Here is a 22,634-nt window from a genome sequence, read left to right as displayed (position 1 = left end):
ACTTTTTTTTAATAAGTAGATACATTTTTATCTCCTACTAAAACGTTACCTACAAGTATCCATTATAATATGCATCACACCCTTAAATTTTTTTATAATTGAAAAATGTAGTAATCTCAGATTATTAAGGATTCAAACTATTAACTTTTTCAAAAAAATAAAAGAATCTCCGAGTACGCGCGTAAGCACCTAGTCAAAGGCTAGTGTTATGTTAATTACATAAAAAAGTTTATATTCTCCTATGCAAAATCTGCTAGGTATCTAAACTTACCCCGTAATTAAAAACTAAGAAAAGTGAGATATACTAGAAAATCTTCTGTCCCACTTTTCCTGCTTCACTCTATACTCCACTAATAAAAACTTGTCACGTGTTCACCTAATTAATTAAATACGACCATTATTGACTTATTAATGCTACCGTTATTAATTAATAGTAGTATTTAATTAATTAGGTGAACACGTGACAAGTTTTTATTGGTAAAGTATAGAGTGGAGCAAAAAAAGTGGTACAGAAGATTTGGCCTCGAAATTTCAACAATCTAGAATTTTTTTTTTTTTTTTTATGAGAACAGTAGTAGAATCTTGAATCACCATCTAGAATAGGAGAGAGAGGCCTCGCTTCGGTGCTTCCCATATTTTAATTACTTTTACCCCACGTACGTGGCCTTGTAATTCAAAGGGTGATCGACATCTGTCTTCCACATGTCCCTTTACTGTAAGTTTGTAACCCTCACACAGTCTTACAAATTATGACCATAACCTCCTTCACTTGTAGTTTTCAAATCTTGTTTTCAGAGGGAAAAAGCCAGAGAGAACATAGCAGAAATTAAGTAGAAGGATAATCGTAGGGAATAAAAAAAACATGGCTCCAAAGCGTTCGCCTAAGGTGGTAAGCACTGCGGTGAAGGCCACCAGAAAAGTAATGGAAAAAGAAATTGTGCAAGTCGAAGTGGTTCAAATTCAAAGCGTCCGAAGGCCAACTCGAGGAGACAAAGGTAAGAAGAAAGAAGGGGTTACACTTTCAGCCCAGGAGACTTCAAGAACAATTGCTGTTGAAGACAAATCAGAACAAGAAAACCAATCAGTGAAAGAGAAAGAGAAAGAGAAACCCACCAAAGAGAAGAAGATAAGGAAGAGGAAGATAAGTGGAGAAGGGTATAAGAGGTACGTGTTTATGGTATTCAAGCAGGTTCATCCAGGAATGGGAATATCGTCTAAGGCAATGACTATTTTCAATAATCTGATGAACGACATGTTCGAGAGGCTTGCAAGCGAGGCAGCGAAGCTGTCTAAGTACACGGGGCGAATGACATTGTCGTCGAGAGAGATTCAAGGGGCAGTAAGACTGGTATTGCCTGGTGAGCTTGGGAAACATGCCAATTCTGAGGGGACCAAGGCTGTGACTACCTATATCTCCAACAACAATACAAAGTCTTAGCCTGTTGGTGTCTGCTTAATTAGTTCTTGTCTTGTCTCTAGGTTTGTTTTTTGTTGCGTCTGTTCCTTTTTGTGAAAAGGAAAAAAAGGGTACCTGGAGAGATTATATATGTATGTTTCTGAAGAAACTTTTGTTGGGGTAGATCATGGATGGACCATTTGGAGGTGGTTTTATTAAGTACGTGTCTTTTCTGTTTAAATTATGGATAGGTTGTGGGGATTTTGGTGCCATTCGCTGTTTCTATTTTGTAGTACTTCAAGGTGGTGTAAGAGGGACCCTTGAATCCTTGATAGATTGTATACTTGGATCTATTATGGTATGCTGGATTTTATTATGAAGATTTTTACTTTGTCAGTAGGAACTTTCCTTACTTGATATTCAGTTTGTCACTGTCTTTTTGCATCTGTACAACTATTATTTAAAGGGGGTTTCTCAATTTTTATGCCTAATATATCCTTAAATTCATCTATTATTATACCTTAAATAATAGGATTAGACATCTATTCCTATACCTTAAATAATTGGATTAGATATGTAAAATTAGTAATTTAAAAACTCCTAATTTTTAGCTAAATTTAAAAAAAGAAAAAAGTTTTTTCTCCCACCTCTACATTTCCTCTCACGTTAGTTTTCAATTACTAATACAACTTCTTCTTTTTGAAAAAAAAAATACAAAATAAAATTGCTTTTTTTTTTTCAACAAACATGCTTCAAGTTTTTATCACACTACTATTTTTTTCTCTCCTCCACATTTCTCTCTCACATTAGTAGTCAAATACTAATATGACTTCTTCTTTTAAAAAATATATATATAACTATTTTTTTTTCTCCCATAAACGTACTTTTTTTCTTCCTAATTGCCAAAATGAAATTGTCTGCAACTTTTTATCACTAGGTTTAACAAATTTCAAAAGTTTGACACATCTTTTTTTCCTAAAAATTCACATACATTATCTCTATTTTGATATATTCCACACTTTTTACATATCCTATCCATATCCTAAATTAAATAACCAAATTAAAAAAAAAATCAAATCAAATCAAATCCCAGCTTCACCCATCTTCCTAAAATTTAGCATACCTCTTCAAATTTCAAAATCCCAAGAACACGTTTTCCTATTTGAATTCAAAAAAAAATTCCTTATTTCAGTTTCTAATCATTATCTTTTGTTTTTATTTAAAAAAATTAATTGTTCAAAACTCTTTCTTATTCCTTAACTAACCACCAATATTGCCAACAAAAATAAATATAAAAAAGTTAACAATTGGATAAGATAAAGTACGATGAACTATTGCTTTTAAAAAAAAAAATCTGCCTACAAACTCTCACAAACACAACTTCAAACTTCCACCCATTATCATTAAGCAGTTATAATGTTCTCCCTCCATCCCTATCCTCCATAGCAACAACTATTTTTGTATGTAGCCTCTGTAATGAACGTTATTTTATGTTTTTAGGATAAAAGTTTGCAATCAATGGGTTGGGATGTGAAGTCCATGCTACAAATGATATGCCACCATTTTGAAGTCCCTTCATGTTGACAATCCGGTTGCTAAAGTTCTTTACGGAGTCTAAATTCCTAACAGAGCAACATCATCTCTAGAGGTAATTATTTCATGTTCTCTAGATCTAAATATATGTTAGAATGTATTGTGGGAATCAGATTTGGGAAGTGTCTTCCTAAGTTTAGTAAGCCCAGAGTCACATGTTTAATTTTTTAGTCCATTGTGTAAGAGATCAGAAAATTATTAAAATTTATCCAAAAAATAGAAGAGCCTCTGAACACATGTTCACGCTCGTGCTCAAAGGCTAGTTAATTTAATTACGGTGATAATTGGTAAAAACAAAGTCAGGCCGTAGGATCGTGCCTCAAATCTATTGAGTACAATAAGGTACTTATGTTAGACCCGCTTCTCTCTCTCTCTCTCTCTCTCTCTCTCTCTCTCTCTCTCTCTCTCTCTCTCTCTCTCTCTCTCTCTCTCTCTCTCTCTCTCTCTCTCTCTCTCTTTCCTCTTTCTTTTTTTTTTTTTTTTTTTTTTTTACTTCTTCACTAACTCTTCAGGTTCTTCTTCTTTTTTTTCTTTTTTTTTTTCCTTTTTCTTTCTTCCTTCATTTTTCCAACGTAACTCTTTTTTTTTTTTTTCTTTTTCTTTTTTCCAACGTAACTCTTTTTTTTTTTTCTTTGTTTCTTTGGAGTTCCTTCATCTTTTTTTCTTCTTCTTCACTCAAGCACAACTCTTTTTTGTTTTTTTTTTCTTCATCTCAGACACTAATTTTTCTATAAATCTAGTTTTTTTTATTTTTTATTTTATGGTTAGTTAGTAAGAAAATGTTGAAAATGCTGAAAATTTTAAATTTGTGCTATTGTATCTCTGATATTGTGCTTATGTTTAAATAGGTTTGTATTCCTGAGCTTGTTTTTTTGTGTTTCTGAGCGTGTACTTGTGTTCCTTGAATGGATTTAGTGTTAGATTTGGGTTGGCTTTGTTGAAGGAAATGAGATTTATGGGTTTGTGTTTTTATATTTTGGAGCAAGTTGTGGTTGTATTGTTAGTATGTTGTGTTTGATTTTGAATTTTTGGGGTGTGTTTGTATTGTGTGTATGTTGTGTTTGATTTTGAAATTTTTGGGTTTGTATTTGATTTTGAATTTTCTGGGTTTTCGTTTAATTTTGATTTTTTTTTTTGTTTGAATTTTGAATTTCTTGGGGCGCAGCAACACCCAGAAATTTTTTTTTTGTTTTTAAAAAAACCTATAGCCGCGTTTTTAAAAACGCGGCTATAGAGCTGAAGCCTATAGCCATGGTTCAAAAACGCGGCTTCAGGTATGGTCTGTAGCCGCGTTTTTAAAAACGCGGCTACAGACCCGCAGGGTCTATTGCTGCGCCGCTTAGGCCGCGGTTGTAAACGCGGCCATAGAAAACGCGGCTTCAAGTCCAAAGCCGCGTTTTCGGGGTCTATAGCCGCGTTTTTGAAACGCGGCTATAGACCCCGTTTTTTGTATTGTCATATAAGATAAAAACTTGGAAGGAACTTCAAAATGAAACAAACCTGAGGTTTCTTTGTTTAGAAATATAGAATAATTCTATTGAAATGATAAAATCCAAAGCGTAATGCTCAATCTAACCAAAAATAGAGTAAATAATTATGAAAGATCTTTTGTCATGCATTTTCATTAGCGGATCCGGATAAGAAACCTTAGCAGTCACTAAGGAGGCAATTATATAGATTATGAGAGGTACTACGTCCACAAAATTTTTACAACATTTTCACAACAAATCATAAGTGGTTAGTTGTTATTGATTCAAATTTGAACCTAACACTAAGATTACTTTTTTACTCCAACAATAATAACCAGTAACAACTGCCACTTACGATTTGTTGTAAAAATATTGTTGACATATCATTTCTCATATTATAGGTTCATTAGAATTTTTTTTTTTTTTTTTTCCAAAGACAAATACTGGTGATTAGGGTTAGCATTTCCTTCATTTATGGGTAACCAAGAATCCATATGGATTTATCAAAAAAAAAAAAAAATCCATATGGATTCTAACAAAAAGTAAAATAAAAATAAAAAGAATCCAGATGGATATTTCTAACTTTCTATCAAATAAGAATCTAAATGGGCAACTTTTGGGCTTGAGCAAGCCCAACACTCTTGCCCCAGTGACAATAATTTGAAAACGAAAAATCTCAAGTACATGTACATCTGTCTTTAAATTTTTTTTTTTTTTTTTTGAGTCTTTACTGCTTATTCCATGAAAGCTATATATATAAAGGCAGAACTTTTAAAACTACATTTATATGTAATATCTCCGCATAAAAATAAAAAGTTACATGTATATGTAATATATGAATCAACTCCATGAGGAATGCTCACCAAAAAAAACCACAACAGTGCGTGTATTCTTAATTCATATTCCATGTGCTCAATGATTTATAAGTTATATATTATATGAAACGCTTAATTTAAAGATTTTCCAACAGTATATTAATTGGACCAATATTGTGATTAAATCAATTATAAAAGACAACATGATCAAAATAATTAAAAACTAAATAGCGCATTCTGCCTAATAGGAATGGAATCAAGAGAAATTATTATATTTAACTCACAAAAAAATACTCAACAGTAAATTTATAACCTACTATATATATATATATATATATATATATATATATATATATATATATATATATATATATATATATATATTGTCACCTTATGCATGTATATTTTGAGAGGATTGTATACATTGAATGTATCGAATTATGTACATTGTTTAAAAATTTAATTATATATGTTTAGTGTATAAAATAATGTACATGGACTGTACAAAATTGAAACTTTATGTACATTGAATATACAAAAGTGCGTAAATTCTTTGGAATATTGTGTATGTTACATATACAGAAATTTGCACACTCTGTGAAAATTTGTATACCTTGAATGTACATAATTCAAAATTTGTGTACATTGAATAATAGAGAATTGTGTACATTTTCTAAAAATATTGTGTTTTTTTTTTTTAACAAATGAGGGTATCTAGATCTCTTCGAGTATTTAACTATTCCCTCAGGTATATACAGTCTTTCTGTCACACACACCGAGTTATTATAAAGAAGATTCCCTTAAGGATAACCTCAAGATGCTAGCAAGGGGTTCTGAACTGAGAATCTTACGAATATTATAAGGAGCCTTAAGAATCACTTAATCAACCCCTTGACGTTAAAAACTGTGTATTTTCATCGTACACAATAAAATTTTAACGCACTATATATATATATATATATATATATATATATATATATATATATATATATATATATATATAATTGACATATTTTGGGAGAATCATAACTTACTTTTTTTGTCTTATTTTTTTTCATTTTTTGTTGTCAATAATCTTTTACGTCGATTGGAATTTTTTATTGTTTTCAACATAAACCCCCAAGATTCGAACCTCCTCACTACCTATGATCAATGTAAAAAGAAGAGTAATTTATTAATACTTTTTGTTATGATTAAGGGTGTTAGTTGTTGAGTGATTGAAAGATAGAAAATAAAAAATAAAGAGCAGAAGTAAGGTTTTAACTCGGTTCATTTTTGAAGGCTTGTTAGAGTGAGTGTGTTTCAAACACTTAACATTTGCTTTGTGTCCTACATTGGTTAGAAATAAGTCTTGTTATGAGTTTATAAGACTTTGCACATCTTAGGTGGTAAAGTTGGAACATAATGGGCTAGGTGTTGGCTTGGGCTTGGGCTTGGGCTTGGGTTTGTTAATTGATTCTTGGGCTGCACCATTCCTCTTACTTTTGTTTTAGCCCAAATTTGAGCTGATTTTTGTTAGGACCGTTGGGGAGCTTCTGAGCAGCCCGTTGGGCATTTAATATTCAGCCCGTTGGGGCATTAATTGTGCTGCCCGTTGGTGCAGCCAGCCCTCCCATCAAATTAGTTTATAAACCCTACAAAACACACTATTCATCACATATTCTTCTCATCTTCTCCAGCCATAGCAGCTATCTTTCTCTCTGTTCTGTTCTGTTTTTTTTTTGTGGCTGCATAGAAAATTTCAGCTTCATTTTTCTTAAGGAAAGGAAAGGCAAGTAAGGTTGTTCCTAGTTCTTCTTGCTTGAGTGTGTGATCAACTTGAAGAAATTACTATAGTCTAATCTTGGGGGGTTGTTCGGCCAAGAGAGTCATTCACACCGAGTTCTACTCCGGGTGGCACGAATCAACCTTTAAAGATAACGCATTTTGCGTGATTCTATAGTTTGTGAGATCTTTCTAACTCTATCTATTTAATTTTGTCATTGCTAAATTTTTAGGGTTTGTATTGTTGAATAAAAACTTGTTTATTTAGCCATATTTTCCAACAATTTTAAAGGTTGATTTTTGTGCTTTAAAAATGAAGAAACAAGTTGTTGATTCTCTTAAGGTCATTTCGGAAATTACAAAGCTTGAGGCTTTTGATGGAAATAATTTTAAGCGTTGGAAAGAAAGGGTTTTACTCATCTTGGAATTTACCGAAATTGACCGGGTTCTTTATGAGCCTAAACCCGAAGATGATCCTAAAAATATAGCAAAGTGGGAAAAAACAAATAAATTATGTGTTCATACTATTAAGTGTGGTTTATCTAACAAGTTGTTTGATAATTATTGTCATTTTACTTGTGCTAAAGATTTATGGGATGAACTTAATGGTCATTATGGGTTTGAGGATGAGGGTGCTAAAAAGTTTGCTACGGCTAAATTTATGTCTTTTCAAATGGTTGAGGAAAAAAATGTTTCTAGCCAAATTGAAGATTTTCAAAAATTAGTATCCGACTTAGCCAAAGAGGGTGATGTCTTACCCGAGAGGTTTGTGGCTCATGGCCTTGTGTTTAAGTTGCCGGACTCTTGGAAAGAGTATAAACACCGGTATAGCCACCATAGAACCTATTTGAATCTTCAACAAACTATCGTTGATATTCAAATTGAAGAAACAAATAGGATGTCGGAAAAGGTTTCTAGAGCTAAGGAATTTACTTCCAAGGCTAATATTGTAGAGGGAGGACCCTCTAGACCTCCACAACATAATAAGAAACATGATTTCAAAGGAAAAGGAAAATTTCATAATAAAAATGGCCCAAATCCTCAAATCCAAAAGAAAAAGGGTAATTGTTTTATTTGTGGTAAGGTAGGTCATTATGCGGCAACATGTAGGGCGAGGGGGAACTTCAACAACAATAAGAACAACAACAAAGGCTCTACATCAAATAAGGCAAATGTGGTGCAAACCGAAGAGATCATTGCGGCCGTGGTGTGTGAGGCACACTTGGTGACAAAAGTGAAGGGATGGGTAGTTGACTCGGCTTGTACAAGACACATTGGTGCATTCAAAGAGGAGTTTAGTTCCTACACTCCTATGGCGGAAGGAACCGAATGTGTCTATGTTGGGGACAATAGGTCCGTGCCGGTGAGTGGTAAAGGGAAGGTACTCTTGAAGCTAACTTTCGGTAAAACTCTTTCACTCAATAATGTCCTTCATGTACCTCACTTTAGACATAATCTCATTTCGGTACATTTACTTGGTAAGGCCGGTATTAAAGTTTTATTTGATGGTGGCATAGTTACTTTAACTAAGAATGAAATCTTTGTTGGTAAGGGCTATGATGATGAAGGTCTTTTTGTACTTAATGTTGATCAAGTTATTAATGAAAGTGGTTCATCTTCTTGTGCTTACTTAGTTGATTCCATTGATGTTTGGCATGGTAGACTTGGACATGTTAATTTTGGCTATATAAAGAAAATGAAAGAATGTGGAATTATTAACTCACTAAGTGAAGAAAATATGGACCAATGTGAAATTTGTGCCGAAACTAAAATCACCAAGAAACCTTGTAAATCCATAACAAGAGAAACCGAGCTTCTTGGATTGGTACATAGTGACTTGGGTGATTTAAAACACACAATGACTAGAGGTGGTAAAAGATTTTATGTGATCTTTGTTGATGACCACTCTAGATTCACTAAACTTTATTTACTAAGAACCAAAGATGAAGCTTTGGAGATGTTTATAAAGTATAAAAGTGAAGTTGAGAACCAAAAGAATCAAAGAATTAAAAGACTTAGAACCGATAGAGGTGGTGAATATGAGTCTAATCCTTTTAAGGAATTTTGTGAACAAAATGGCATAATACATGAGGTAACTCCACCTTATTCACCGGAATCTAATGGAATAGCCGAAAGGAAAAATAGAACTCTTAAAGAGATGATGAATGCTATGCTTATTAGTTCCGGGCTATCTTCCAACATGTGGGGGGAGGCCATTCTTTCGGCTTGCCATATTCAAAATAAGGTACCTCATAAGAAAACCGGTAAAACTCCTTATGAACTTTGGGAAGGGTGTAAGCCTAACTTGGAATACCTCAAAGTGTGGGGGTGCTTGGCTAAGGTCATGCTACCCGAGCCTAAAAGGAGAAAGCTTGGTTCTAGAACATGTGATTGTGTGTTTATTGGTTATGCTTGCAATAGTTCATGCTATAGATTTCTTGTCATCAAAAGTGATATATTAGAATCATACACTATTATTGAATCCAAAAATGCCATATTCTTTGAGCATGTGTTTCCTTTGGAAAATAAGGAAAAAGTATTGCATGATTCTATTGAAATTTCTAATGACTTTGTTGATGATGTGCAAGAAATAAGAAGGAGCAAGCGAGCTAGGAAGGAAAAGGATTACGGTAACGATTTCCTTGCCTATGTTGTTGAAGATGAACCTGTAAGTTACTATGATGCAATTAAATCCATAGATGCACCTTTTTGGTTGGAAGCAATTAATAATGAATTAGAATCTATTATGTCTAATCATACTTGGGAATTAGTTGAGCTTCCACCCAAGGTTAAACCTATTGGTTGCACGTGGGTGTTTAAAAGGAAATTAAAACCGGATGGTACAATTGATAAGTTTAAAGCTCGCTTAGTAGCAAAGGGCTATAAGCAAAAACATAATGTGGATTATTTTGATACTTATTCTCTGGTTACTAGAATTGCATCTATTAGAATTTTATTTGCCATTGCTTCTATTTACAAACTTGTAGTACATCAAATGGATGTTAAAACTGCTTTTCTAAATGGTGATTTAGAAGAAGAAATTTATATGGAGCAACCCGAGGGTTTTGTAGTTCTTGGACAAGAACGTAAAGTTTATAAGTTGGTTAAATCTTTATAGGGTTTAAAACAAGCACCTAAACAATGGCATGAAAAATTTGATAATGTTATGCTTACACATGGGTATGTGATCAATGGTGCCGATAAATGCATATATAGCAAGTTTATTAATAATGAAGGTGTTATTATATGTTTATATGTTGATGACTTACTTATTTTTGGAACTAGTCTTGATGTTGTGCATGATGCTAAACACTTTCTTGCCTCTAATTTTGATATGAAAGATTTGGGTGAGGCAAATATAATCTTGGGCATCAAGATCCTTAGGGATAATGATTGCATTACACTATCACAATCTCACTATGTAGAGAAAATTCTTAAAAAGTTTGAACACTTTGATATGTCACCTATGTCTACTCCTTTCGACTCAAAGGTTCACTTGTTTAAAAATCATGGTGATAGTGTTTCACAAGACAAATATGCACAAATCATTGGTAGTTTGATGTTTTTGAAAAACTGTACTCGCCCTGATATTACATATGTTGTTGGTAGATTGAGTAGATACACTCATAATCCTAGTATTGAACACTGGGATGCAATATCTAGACTGTTAAGATATTTAAAGGGCACTTTTGATTATGGTTTGTCATATTGTGGTTATCCTGCTATATTAGAAGGATATTGTGATGCTAATTGGATTTTTGATACAGATGAGGTAAAGTCCACTAGTGGATATGTGTTCACACTAGCTGGAGGGGCTGTCTCTTGGAAATCATCCAAGCAGACTTGTATAGCGAGATCCACCATGGAATCAGAGTTAGTAGCCTTAGAAAAGGCTGGGTCCGAAGCCGAGTGGCTTAGGAGTTTGTTAATTGATATACCATTGTATACTAACTCTATTGCCTCTATTTGCATGCATTGTGATTGCCAAGCTACCATAGCACGTGCTAAGAACAAAATCTATAATGGGAAAAGTCGACATATCCGATGGAGGCACAATATTGTGAGGCAGCTCATTGATAATGGTATAATGTCCTTGGACTTTGTAAGGTCAGAAAGGAATTTGGCTGATCCTTTGACCAAGCCACTAGCAAGAAGGCTGGTGAGTGAGACATCGAGGGGGATTGGACTGATACCCAAATTGTGACACTATGGCCAATGCCCAACCTCTATGATGGGTGATTCCACGCAAGGGGTTAAATGGGTAGAGGTCATTTGTGGTCCATATGGGGGCCCACAGGTTTTATGTGTTCCGCTATCTCATTGAGGAGATTAGTGATGAGTCCATCCCTATGGTGTGAGACAGTGCTAAGTTGCAGATTGTTGGAGGTTGAGCTCTAGCTCTTAATGGATCTATAGTCCCTACCTATTGGGATGGGGTGTACTGCACACACTCCTGATGGATGCCACCTATGTAAGAGTGGAAGTTGTGCCGCTTCCTATGAGACTTGGGTAGGTCTCTAGAGCTCTCATGAAACCCAATGGCGCATGGCCTGTATAAGGCGCCAACCCGCTTATGGAACAACCTTAGTAAAGAAAGGTATGTGGGTGGTAAGTTTGGTTATCTAATAGCTTGGTTAAAAGAGTCTAACTCTACCATTTTCTAGTAGTTCCTACTTATTTATCCTAAATATGGTTAAAACCTTATGGTACCATATTGATGCATGTCTTCTTGAGTTTATTGTCTTTCCTAATCTAGTGTTTGTAACATGTGGGGGATTGTTAGAGTGAGTGTGTTTCAAACACTTAACATTTGCTTTGTGTCCCACATTGGTTAGAAATAAGTCTTGTTATGAGTTTATAAGACTTTGCACATCTTAGGTGGTAAAGTTGGAACATAATGGGCTAGGTGTTGGCTTGGGCTTGGGCTTGGGCTTGGGTTTGTTAATTGATTCTTGGGTTGCACCATTCCTCTTACTTTTGTTTTAGCCCAAATTTGAGCTGATTTTTGTTATGACCGTTGGGGAGCTTCTGAGCAGCCCGTTGGGCATTTAATATTCAGCCCATTGGGGCATTAATTGTGCTGCCCGTTGGTGCAGCCAGCCCTCCCATCAAATTAGTTTATAAACCCTACAAAACACACTATTCATTACATATTCTTCTCATCTTCTCCAGCCATAGCAGCTCTCTTTCTCTCTGTTCTGTTCTGTTTTTTTTTTTTTGTGGCTGCATAGAAAATTTCAGCTTCATTTTTCTTAAGGAAAGGAAAGGCAAGTAAGGTTGTTCCTAGTTCTTCTTGCTTGAGTGTGTGATCAACTTGAAGAAATTACTATAGTCTAATCTTGGGGGGTTGTTCGGCCAAGAGAGCCATTCACACCGAGTTCTACTCCGGGTGGCACGAATCAACCTTTAAAGACAACGCATTTTGCGTGATTCTATAGTTTGTGAGATCTTTCTAACTCTATCTATTTAATTTTGTCATTGCTAAATTTTTAGGGTTTGTATTGTTGAATAAAAACTTGTTTATTTAGCCATATTTTCCAACAAGGCTTACATCCACAACAAAAGCTCTTGATTGCGACATTTTTGTTCTACTTGAGCCTAATGTTTACAATGAATACAATAATGTCGGGTTTATATACTCCTAGAGAATTCTAGGTTAATCATAAACTAATCCAAGATCATTTGCTTGTTCTTCAAGTATAGAAATCAACAAAGAATTTGGGCCGGGCCTTGTGAGCCATGATGTCTCCTCCAATCAATTACTTGGGCATTTTTCAATTTAATCAAATTCTACTTCATGAACTATATATGTGCTGTCACTCGTCCTTTTTGAAATCTAATAACGTATTTTAAGAGTAATATCACAAATTTGAGATCAAATTAACTTCACCATAGGCGAGAGAGGGTGCCTCCCATTATATCCATAAGCATATCCACAAGTCTCCAATGATAATAATCACACTACAGATTGTGGTGATTGGACCAAAAATCAACAAACTTTTTTTGTAGCGTGTCATGACTCATGACAATTAACTTTATCGTAGTCAATTTTAAGTATAAAAGATAAACCTTAAGTTGCAAGTAACCTTTTAACCATTCATCTAATGCCACATTGATTATGAGACTTACACACCATGCTTCACATAATCTCTAATTAGAAACGGGAAAAGAAATTAAGGGAAAAAAAAATAGTTCTCCTTGAGTATCAAACATACTCATCTAAAAATAAAATAAAATAGATATGAATGTAAAATTCGTCTACCAACTACCAAGTAGGGAATGGGTAAGATTCAGAGAAACTAAAAATTTATGCAACTAGTTGGATGGGATATAGCACAAGTCCATATCCCAAAAAACAAAAACAAAAAAGATTAATAATATATATTAACATCAATAAAATTAAAATCTCATATTTTTGTTCATCAATAAAATCTCATATTTGTAAGGATCTCTCAATTTCAACAATTTTTACACTAACACAATTGATCAGCTATATCATGCTTGTATGTCTAGAAAATAGAAATAGTGCAAGTGTGCAACTACCCTGTCCACTATCCACATATTAATATTATTCTAACTTTAGTGTTTGTCCACTGATGTTAATGAGATTTAATTTATCGATTCCAAATATGTAGCTTGAGACGCAAATGTTTCGTCTTTTAATTGTTTCGTTATTCCTCAAGGTTTCTACTAGACACATGGATTTTTTTCATGTTCTTTCATGCGCTTTAAAATGCGGTCGGGTCCAGTAACTAAAGCGTGGCAACCCTTCTATTATATTTTGTAAGGAAAGCATCACTCTTTTTTTTTCTTCTTCTTCTTCTTCTTCTTCTTCTTTTTTTTTTGAGAAAGAGGAAAGCATCACTCATCAACACAATATATATTTTTTATTTCTAAAAATGATTTTAATCTATAACACTTATTCTTGGTGATTGTTCTTTATCATTAGACTAAAACTTTTTTTTTTTTTTTTGGTGAGATAAATCTCAAAGAAAATTTTCTCAATCCCTTAACTGAATTGGAAGTTTCATGGGAACAAGTTTTTGGTATTTTCAGTTTAATTCGAGAGTTTATTGTGGTCATCATAAGGATTTTCCTTCAAAGAATAACAATTAAAAACAAACAAACAAAAGTATTTTACTATTCTCCTCCCTAACTTTTTTTTTATTTTTATGAAACCCAACATTTGTATTTAGCTCAAGGTAAACATAAAAGTGGAATATATGTACAGTACTATATATATATATATGTGTGTGTGTGTGTGTGTGTGTGTGTGTGTGAGGTGCCGAAGACCCGAAGATCCAAAGAGCCGAAGACCCGAGGACATATTGAAAGGTTTAATGAGCCGAGAAGGATAAAGAAAGAGGCCCGAGGATGAAGTGGACCGGGTGGGTAAAGGAAGAAAAAGAGACTGATGATGTAGGAGACATATTGCACATATCTGGGTATGGCTGGATACCTATGAACATCGCATTAAATGTTCTGTACCAACCATTCTGGCCGCATTGAATAGGAAGTACCAGTTTTGTCCGTTGCATTAATATAGAAATGATATGAACAGTACAAAACACAGAGCTAAAGCTTCTATCCACTACCGACTATAAAGGAATAGACAGGTGTCAATAGTAAGGGGTAGAGTAGATTGTGAGGTGTAGGGCTGGGATGATAAGGGCAAAGGGTATAAATAAGAGAGGAAAGACACAGAATAGTGGACTTTGGTTGTTGTGACCCTCTCTACAAATTCATTGTATTTGGATCTTGAGTCAGGAACCATTGTCGTAGTTGTAATTGTTGTCATCTGATTTTTGGTCCTTACAATTGGCGCCGTCTGTGGGAAACAACAAAGTGAGACGTTCTGTTTAAAGGCATATGGCGGAGGCGAGTCCAGAAAGGGAAGAATCAGTAAGTTCACGAAGAAGGGACCTAACTGCAAGTCTCCAACAAGGAGTAGGGAAGAGACATACTTCAAGGGTGGTGGTGGAATCACATCGTAGCGGTCAGGGGGCTGCGCAGCGATCACCAACTGAAGGGCAAATGTCTCGGGACGATGTGTTGCAACAAATGCAGTCAGAGATAAATTATTTACGCAGGTGTTTAGATAGTAAGAAACGGGGAAGGAAGAGCCCTTCTTGTTCTTCCAGTGACAGTTCTGAAGCAGAATTTGGAGGAAAGGGGCTTCCAGTGCTTGAGTCTCTTAACAATGAGGCCCGTGTTAGCGCTTCTTCGGGTGGTAGGACAAAGAAGCAGAAGGCGGCGCACGGTGAAGGTGGAGCATACTACGAGGATGGAAACGATGCAATGGGTAACGCTCTACGGCAAATTTCAAAATCCCCATTTGTGGCCAGGATAAATAGGGCAAAGCTCCCCCGCAGGTTTTCCCAACCTATATTTACTATTTATAATGGAAGGACTGACCCTGTGGAACACGTCAGTCACTTCAATCAAAAAATGGCCGTCTACTCGGATAATGAGGCACTAATGTGCAGAGTATTTCCCTCCAGTTTGGGGCCAGTAGCCATGCGGTGGTTTGATGCTTTGGTGGAAGGTTCCTTAGCGTCCTTTGAAGAATTGACTAGGGCATTTGGGGCACGTTTTATAACATGTAGTAGGATCCCAAAACCTTTGGATGCTCTATTATCTATGGCCATGAGGGAAGGAGAAACACTCAAAACCTACTCCGATCAATATTGGGAAATGTACAATGAAATTGATGGAGATGTGGAAGATGTGGCTGTGAGAACCTTTAAGGTGGGGCTACCCACGGAGCATGGACTAAGAAAATCCTTGACAATGAAGGCCGCTGTAGATATGCGCCAGCTTATGGATCGGATAGATAAATATAAACGGGTGGAAGAAGATCAGATGCAAAGCAAGGGAAAGGTGAGGGTATATCCTAAAAAGAAAGATCTTCGGGGAATGGGGTTTCAAGGCAGTCAGCCTAAGCGAGACTTTTCAAATTGCCCAATGCCCGCTGAAACTCCTCTGGTTAATTCGTTATTCAAGGAACCTATACATCAAGTATTGGAGAAGATTCGGCATGAACCGTATTTTAGATCACCCAACAAAATGAGTGGAGATGCATCCGCGAGGAATCAAAATCTTTATTGCCATTATCATCAAGATAAGGGACATACTACAGAAGATTGTCGGACATTGCGTGATCATCTGAATCAATTAGCCAAAGCTGGGAAGATTAATCACTTCCTGGCCAAACCGGATGGGCAAGGGGGACAACAAGGTACTCGGAGGTATTGGGGCAATACTCCCCATCCAGCTCTAGGCACCATTAACGTCATTTTGACGCAGCGGGGAAAAGAGGTCGGGGATCCTTCACGGATCATGTCTGTGCAAAACAGTTTTGGTAATGGAGCCATGGAGGAAAACAATTAGCTGGCTAAAAGAATGAGGTCCTCGACAACGCCGATATTGGGGTTTTCTGATAAAGATATGGAGGGCACGTATCAACCCCACGATGATGCATTGGTAGTAACTATCCGCATCGGGGGATACGACGTGAGGCGGGTCCTGGTGGATGATGGAAGTGGTGCAGAAATTATATATCCTGATCTATTTAATGGTTTAAAATTGAGAGAAGAGGATTTGGAAAAATATGACTCCCCGTTGGTAGGCTTTGACGGAAAGCAGGTAATTCCACGGGGAATGATTAGGTTACCTGTACAGGTGGAGGGTACCGAAGTTCAAGTTAACTTTATAATCATCAGGGCATATTCACCGTACACGGCTATTTTGGCCAGGCCTTGGCTCCATGCAATGGGGGCAGTTTCGTCCACTTTACATGTAATGGTGAAATATCCTGTCCGTGGAACTGTGGGAGTATTACATGGCAGCCAGTTGGTAGCGAGGCAGTGTTTAATGTCTGCAAATATCAGAACAAGTCAAAGTTCATCAACGGGGGAAATCACGGAACCATCATAGCAATTAAAGAAATCTGCTCGGGAAGTGGGAAGTGATAAGGATGGAGATTCTGCCGAGGAGTTGGACAAAATATTTATAGGAGAGGATAAAGAGAGATATTTTCAAGTGGGATCAAAGTTACCATTGCTGGAGAAGGAGGAGTTGGTGCAATTCTTACAGGATAATCTTGATGTTTTTGCGTGGACAACCTATGATGTTCCGGGAATTGATCCGGAGTTCATTTGCCACCATTTGAATGTTAACCCCACGGCAATACCACGGAAGCAGCCTCCTCGGCGCGCATCCCAAGAGCACGCAGAGGCAGTTAAGGAGGAAGTCAGTAAGCGAAAGCAAGCATGGGCAATTAAGGAGAGTTTTTATCCCGAGTGGCTGGCCAACACTGTTGTAGTAAAAAAGAAGAACGGCAAATGGAGAGTTTGTGTTGACTTCACGGATCTGAACAAGGCATGTCCAAAGGACCCCTTCCCCATACCCAGAATTGATCAATTGGTGGATGCAACTGTGGGGCATCCCCGGATGAGTTTCTTGGATGCTTTTCAAGGTTATCATCAGATCTCCATGTCATTAAATGATCAGGAGAAGACTGCCTTCCAGGCTCCCAACGGCAATTACCATTATCGGGTAATGCCCTTTGGTCTTAAGAACGCAGGTTCCACTTATCAACGAATGGTGACAAGAATGTTTGATTCACAATTGGGGCGTAATATGGAGGCATATATTGATGATATGGTGATCAAAAGTAAAAAGACGAGAGACCATTTGAAGGATTTACACGAAACATTATCAGTACTAAGGAAGTACAAGTTACGTTTGAATGCATCTAAGTGTTCTTTTGGGGTAGGCTCGGGAAAGTTCCTCGGATATATGATAACTCATCGGGGAATTGAAGTTAATCCTGACCAAATTAAAGCCATATTAGGGTTGCACCCTCCTCGGAATCCTAAGGAGGTGCAAAAGCTAGCTGGCATGTTTGCAACCTTAAATAGGTTTATATCTCGGTCAGCGGATAGGTGTCGACCTTTTTATCGTCTGTTGCACAAATGGAAGGATTTTCATTGGACAGATGAGTGTAATTTGGCTTTTGAAGATTTGAAACAATACTTGATGAACCCCCCGATATTATCAAGGCCGGAAAAAGAAGAGGTGTTGTATGCCTATCTAGCTGTCACGAACCACGCTGTAAGTCTTGTCCTAGTACGGAATGATGACGGGGTTCAAAAACCCATATATTATATTAGCAAATCTTTACAAGAGGCCGAGCAGTGATATCTACCCTTGGAAAAAGCTCTTCTAGCCGTAGTACACGCTACAAGGAAGTTGCCTCATTATTTTCAAGCTCATACAGTAATGGTGCTTACCCAGTTACCTCTACTAGCTATCATGAGGAAGTCTGATTATACTGGTCACGTAGCCAAATGGGGAACCAAGCTGGGGGCTTATGATGTTAAATATATGCCCCGGACAGCCATTAAAGGACAGATTCTTGCCGATTTCATGGCCGAATTCACAAAAAGTGAAACTAATCAAGAAGACGCAATGATAGCGGTAATGAATGTTGGGCTGGAGAACCTCCCTCTTTGGGAAGTCTATTCAGATGGGGCATCGAATCGAAAGGGAGCCAGGATTGGAGTTGTGTTAATTACTCCCGAGAAGCTAATTCTGGAAAAATCATTGAGGCTTGGGTTTCCAGCCACTAACAATGAGGCCGAGTATGAAGCTCTCTTGGCGGGCGCCCAAATGGTTAGGTATCTGGGTGGAGAAGTAGTGGAATTGTATTGTAATTCCCGACTTATTGTCGGACAAGTTAATGGAGAATTTGAAACAAGAGATAAGAGAATGAAGAAGTATCTTGAACGAGTCAAAGGGGTGTTAAGTTTGTTTAAAAGGTTTCAAGTACGACAAATTCCAAGAGGACAGAACGCTCATGCCGACTCGTTGGCCATGTTAGCCACGTCACCGGGCTCAAAGTTGCCTCGGATGGTAATGGTAGAGGATTTGTTGACTTCTAGCCTCACAGGCATCTCGGCGGTGCGGGTTCATAGCATTCACGTGGGCCCAAGCTGGATGGATCCGATTGTTACCTTCCTACAGCACAGAGAATTACCTGAAGATAAGATGGTAGCCGAGAAGGTGCGGAGAAGTGCTCCTCGGTACTGGCTGTCGGAAGAACAAAAGCTGTACAGACGATCTTACTCGGGGCCATATCTGCTCTGCGTACATCCAGAAGCTGTAGAGCCCTTGTTAGAAGAGTTACATGAAGGAATATGTGGGAGTCATACTGGAGGAAGGTCATTAGCCCATAGAGCTATGACTCAAGGGTATTGGTGGCCAAACATGCAAAGGGCCTCCCAGGAGTATGCTAAAAAGTGTGATCAGTGCCAAAGGTTTGCGCCAAACATTCATCAACCAGGGGGTGTCCTAAATCCGTTGTCCAGTCCGTGGCCCTTTGCTAAGTGGGGTTTGGACATCGTTGGACCTTTTCCTCGAGCAGTTGGTAATAAGAGATGGCTCCTAGTCGGCACAGATTATTTTACAAAGTGGGTGGAAGTCGAACCGTTAGCCAATATCAGGGATGTGGATGCAAAGAGGTTCATTTGTAAAAACGTTATAACTTGCTTTGGAGTCCCACACACCTTGATTTCCGATAATGGACTCCAATTTGATAGCAAGGCTTTCCGCCGGTATTGCGCAGATATGGGAATAAGGAATGGATATTCCACACCGGCCTATCCTCAAGGAAATGGTCAAGCCGAAACTATAAATAAAGTTATTTTGGCTGGATTAAAAAGGCGTTTAGACGATGCTAAAGGGCGCTGGGTAGAAGAATTGCCTCATGTGTTATGGGCCTATCGCACTACGCCCCGAAGATCGACTGGCGAGACACCCTTTTCAATGACATATGGAATGGAAGCTGTAATCCCGTTGGAGTCGGGTTTTCCCACCTTGAAATCCAACCAATATGATGATGAAAGTAATCATGACATGATACATGATAGTTTAAATACCATCGAAGAAAGAAGAGAAGTAGCCAGTGTGAAGATGGGAGATTACAATAAAAACTCAAGCAAACATATGATAGGGGAGTTAAATCAAGACCCTTGGTACCAGGCGATTTGGTGTTAAGAAAAGTGGTAGGAACAGCAAGAAATCCTGCGTGGGGTAAGTTAGGTCCAAACTGGGAAGGGCCGTATAGAGTGACGTCAGTAGCAGGTATAGGGGCTTATCATTTGGAGGATCTGGATGGAAGGGTGGTTCATCGCCCTTGTAATGTAAATAACTTACGACGTTATTATTATTAAGAAAAGAGGTTTCTTTTGTATCAGTGGTATGTTCATCCTGCTTCATTATCATATGTATGTCCTTTTACTTATACAAATACAAGTGTTAAACTGACCTTAGTCTTTGTTTGGCTCCTCGGGCCACAAGTCTAAGAGAAATTAACAACTTATACGAATACAAGTGTTAAACTGTCCTTAGTCTTTGTTCGGCTCCTCGGGCCACAAGTCTAAGAGAAATTAACAACTTATACAAATACAAGTGTTAAACTGACCTTAGTCTTTGTTCGGCTCCTCGGGCCACAAGTCTAAGAGAAATTAACAACTTATACCAATACAAGTGTTAAACTGACCTTAGTCTTTGTTCGGCTCCTCTGGCCACAAGTCTAAGAGAAATTTACAACTTATACAAATACAAGTGTTAACATTACCTTAGTCTCTGTTCGGCTCCTCGGGCCACAAGTCTAAGGGCAATTAACAACTTATAAACGAGACATGTACGACTCCAATAGGCATAAGCCTAAAGGTTATCAACCTCCCAAAAGAAAGGATAAGTGCCGACTTCATATAGTTTCAATCTCATATAGTTAAGTGTTAATTTAAGCAATCTTTATGTGTGTTAAGTTAGCTTTGCTTCTTGTTTCATGAAGTTAAGTGTTAATTTAAGCAATCTTTAGGTGGATTAAGTTAGCTAACTTCCTGTTTTGTTTTTCAAAATTACATGAAGATCAGGCGTTAATCTAAACAATAGTTAGGTTTGTTTAGTTAAGTTTTCTTCCTACTTATTTTCTCAAATTATAAGTGTAAAAATGAACAATTGTTGGCTTATATTGCGATTTTGGTTGGTATGATCCAATGCATGGATGCATGAAAATTTAACATTTGAATAGCAAGGCAAGGAATTGACAAACGCATAATAGAAGAACAGATAGTTGCTTCTTGTAATAAATTCATAACAAAAAAGATTGCAGCCATGTTGTCCCTTACACCTATTCATTTAAATAAAAAAAATTTAAAAAAAAAAAAAAACAACAACAACAACAATAACAAAAGGTAACGACAGATCAACAAAGAAGAAAAAGTAACGAGACTAAGCAATGGGTTGCTTGTCTTTCTTCTTCTCTGGTTCTTTCTCTTTCTTTTTCTTCTTCGCCTGCTCTCCTTCATTGGGGTTGGCTTCGGTTACTTCATCCACGGGCTTGGCTGAAGGAGAAGGGTTTTCAGTTGGTGGCACACCAGATGAATCAGGAGCTGGAAGGGGGGCAGCTGAGTCACTTGTAGGCTTGGGGGGAGCAGGAGCTAAGTGCAAGGCAGGGGGGTAGTAAATATTGTCAGGAGCTCAGAGCTCAGAGTCAGTGGCTACCTCGGCAGCATCCAAAGCCCGACCCCACACTTCCAAGCAAAATGCTCTGGCAACCCCTTTAAGTTGGGCGGTCAAGCTGTCCGCTGCCTTCTTCATTCCGGCGTCATATGCTGCTTGCTCAGCATCAGCCTTCTCCTGTTCCTTGGAGGCTAGCTCTTTCTTTGCTTGTTTAAGCTCAACAACAGTAAGAGCAAGCTTGTTTTGCGCTTGTTTCTAAGCCTCGAGAGTAAGATTCGCCTGCGATTCGTAGCTCTGCAAAGCAGATTCAGCATTTTTCTGAGCCTTTTCCACCTCAGATAAGCGAGTGAGGGTCTCTTTCAGGTTCTGCTCCGCTTCGTTTTGGCCCTTCACGGCCACCTCAGCATTATGCTCAGCTTTCCTGGCCAAGTCCAATGAATGGTCCACCCATTCCTCAGCCATGAAGGAAGCCTGGACCGCCTGCAAAGTGTGTGAGTTAAGAAAGTTAGACTTAAGAAAGATAGATATATTAAGTTTTTATCAAAATAAAGATGGAATGTTAAAGACTGTGGAAAGTACCTTAGCTAAATCCTATTTCAAGGACAGGAAGACTTCTCTTTTGCGGAAAGACCGCAGTTCAGCCATGTCTTCTGGAAGACATAGAGCCTTCTCCAGAAAATCGGCCACCAAACTTGAGGATCCCTTCTTCGAGTCCCTAAGGTTGGCGTCATCCAAAACGGGACTACCCGAACTAAGGGTGAAGTTGGGGTGCCAAATGGATGCCTTCCTTATTGACTCACTACTGGTGTCCTTGGAAGGTCCAGTGTGAGCAGTTTTCTTAGAAAGGGCTTTTCTAGCCCTGATATCTTTAGAAGAAGGGTCGGGGTTCTCCCCTTCTTCGATTTCTATAATATTTTTGCTACTTTGGCCCCTTTTCCTTTTTTTATCCGCAACCTCCGAGGAAGGTGTACGGGTCATGGCTGGGGTAATGAGACGAGGAGGAACAGGCACCGCTGGGGAGGAATCACCTGCATGTGCTTGTAGCAGGGACAGTAGGTCAGGCTC

General features: G+C 37.6%; 4 protein-coding genes across 4 annotated transcripts; all 4 read left to right on the top strand.

Moving 5' to 3' along the window:
• The first annotated feature begins 825 nt into the window (after positions 1 to 825).
• Positions 826 to 1,609, top strand: LOC142608459 (uncharacterized). Its single transcript, XM_075780240.1, has one exon. The coding sequence runs from the start codon at positions 863 to 865 to the stop codon at positions 1,436 to 1,438; it is 576 nt and encodes a 191-aa protein (XP_075636355.1). The 5' UTR covers positions 826 to 862; the 3' UTR covers positions 1,439 to 1,609.
• Positions 1,610 to 14,906: 13,297 nt separating this feature from the next.
• On the top strand, positions 14,907 to 16,427 carry LOC142606366 (uncharacterized). The gene has a single exon (XM_075777730.1). It carries the CDS (start codon positions 14,907 to 14,909, stop codon positions 16,425 to 16,427), a length of 1,521 nt encoding a protein of 506 aa, XP_075633845.1.
• Positions 16,428 to 16,439: 12 nt separating this feature from the next.
• On the top strand, positions 16,440 to 18,239 carry LOC142606365 (uncharacterized). The gene is made up of 3 exons (XM_075777729.1): positions 16,440 to 16,892; positions 16,974 to 17,312; positions 17,418 to 18,239. The coding sequence occupies exons 1-3, from the start codon at positions 16,440 to 16,442 to the stop codon at positions 18,237 to 18,239; spliced, it is 1,614 nt and encodes a 537-aa protein (XP_075633844.1).
• Positions 18,240 to 18,320: 81 nt separating this feature from the next.
• Positions 18,321 to 20,096, top strand: LOC142606364 (uncharacterized). Its single transcript, XM_075777727.1, has 2 exons — positions 18,321 to 19,654; positions 19,763 to 20,096. Exons 1-2 carry the CDS (start codon positions 18,321 to 18,323, stop codon positions 20,094 to 20,096), a joined length of 1,668 nt encoding a protein of 555 aa, XP_075633842.1.
• The last annotated feature ends 2,538 nt before the right edge of the window (positions 20,097 to 22,634 follow it).

The sequence above is a fragment of the Castanea sativa genome, chromosome 8 (genome assembly GCF_040712315.1).
Source record: "Castanea sativa cultivar Marrone di Chiusa Pesio chromosome 8, ASM4071231v1".
Classification (NCBI taxonomy): domain Eukaryota; kingdom Viridiplantae; phylum Streptophyta; class Magnoliopsida; order Fagales; family Fagaceae; genus Castanea; species Castanea sativa.
This window is presented reverse-complemented; position numbering and strand designations above follow the sequence as displayed.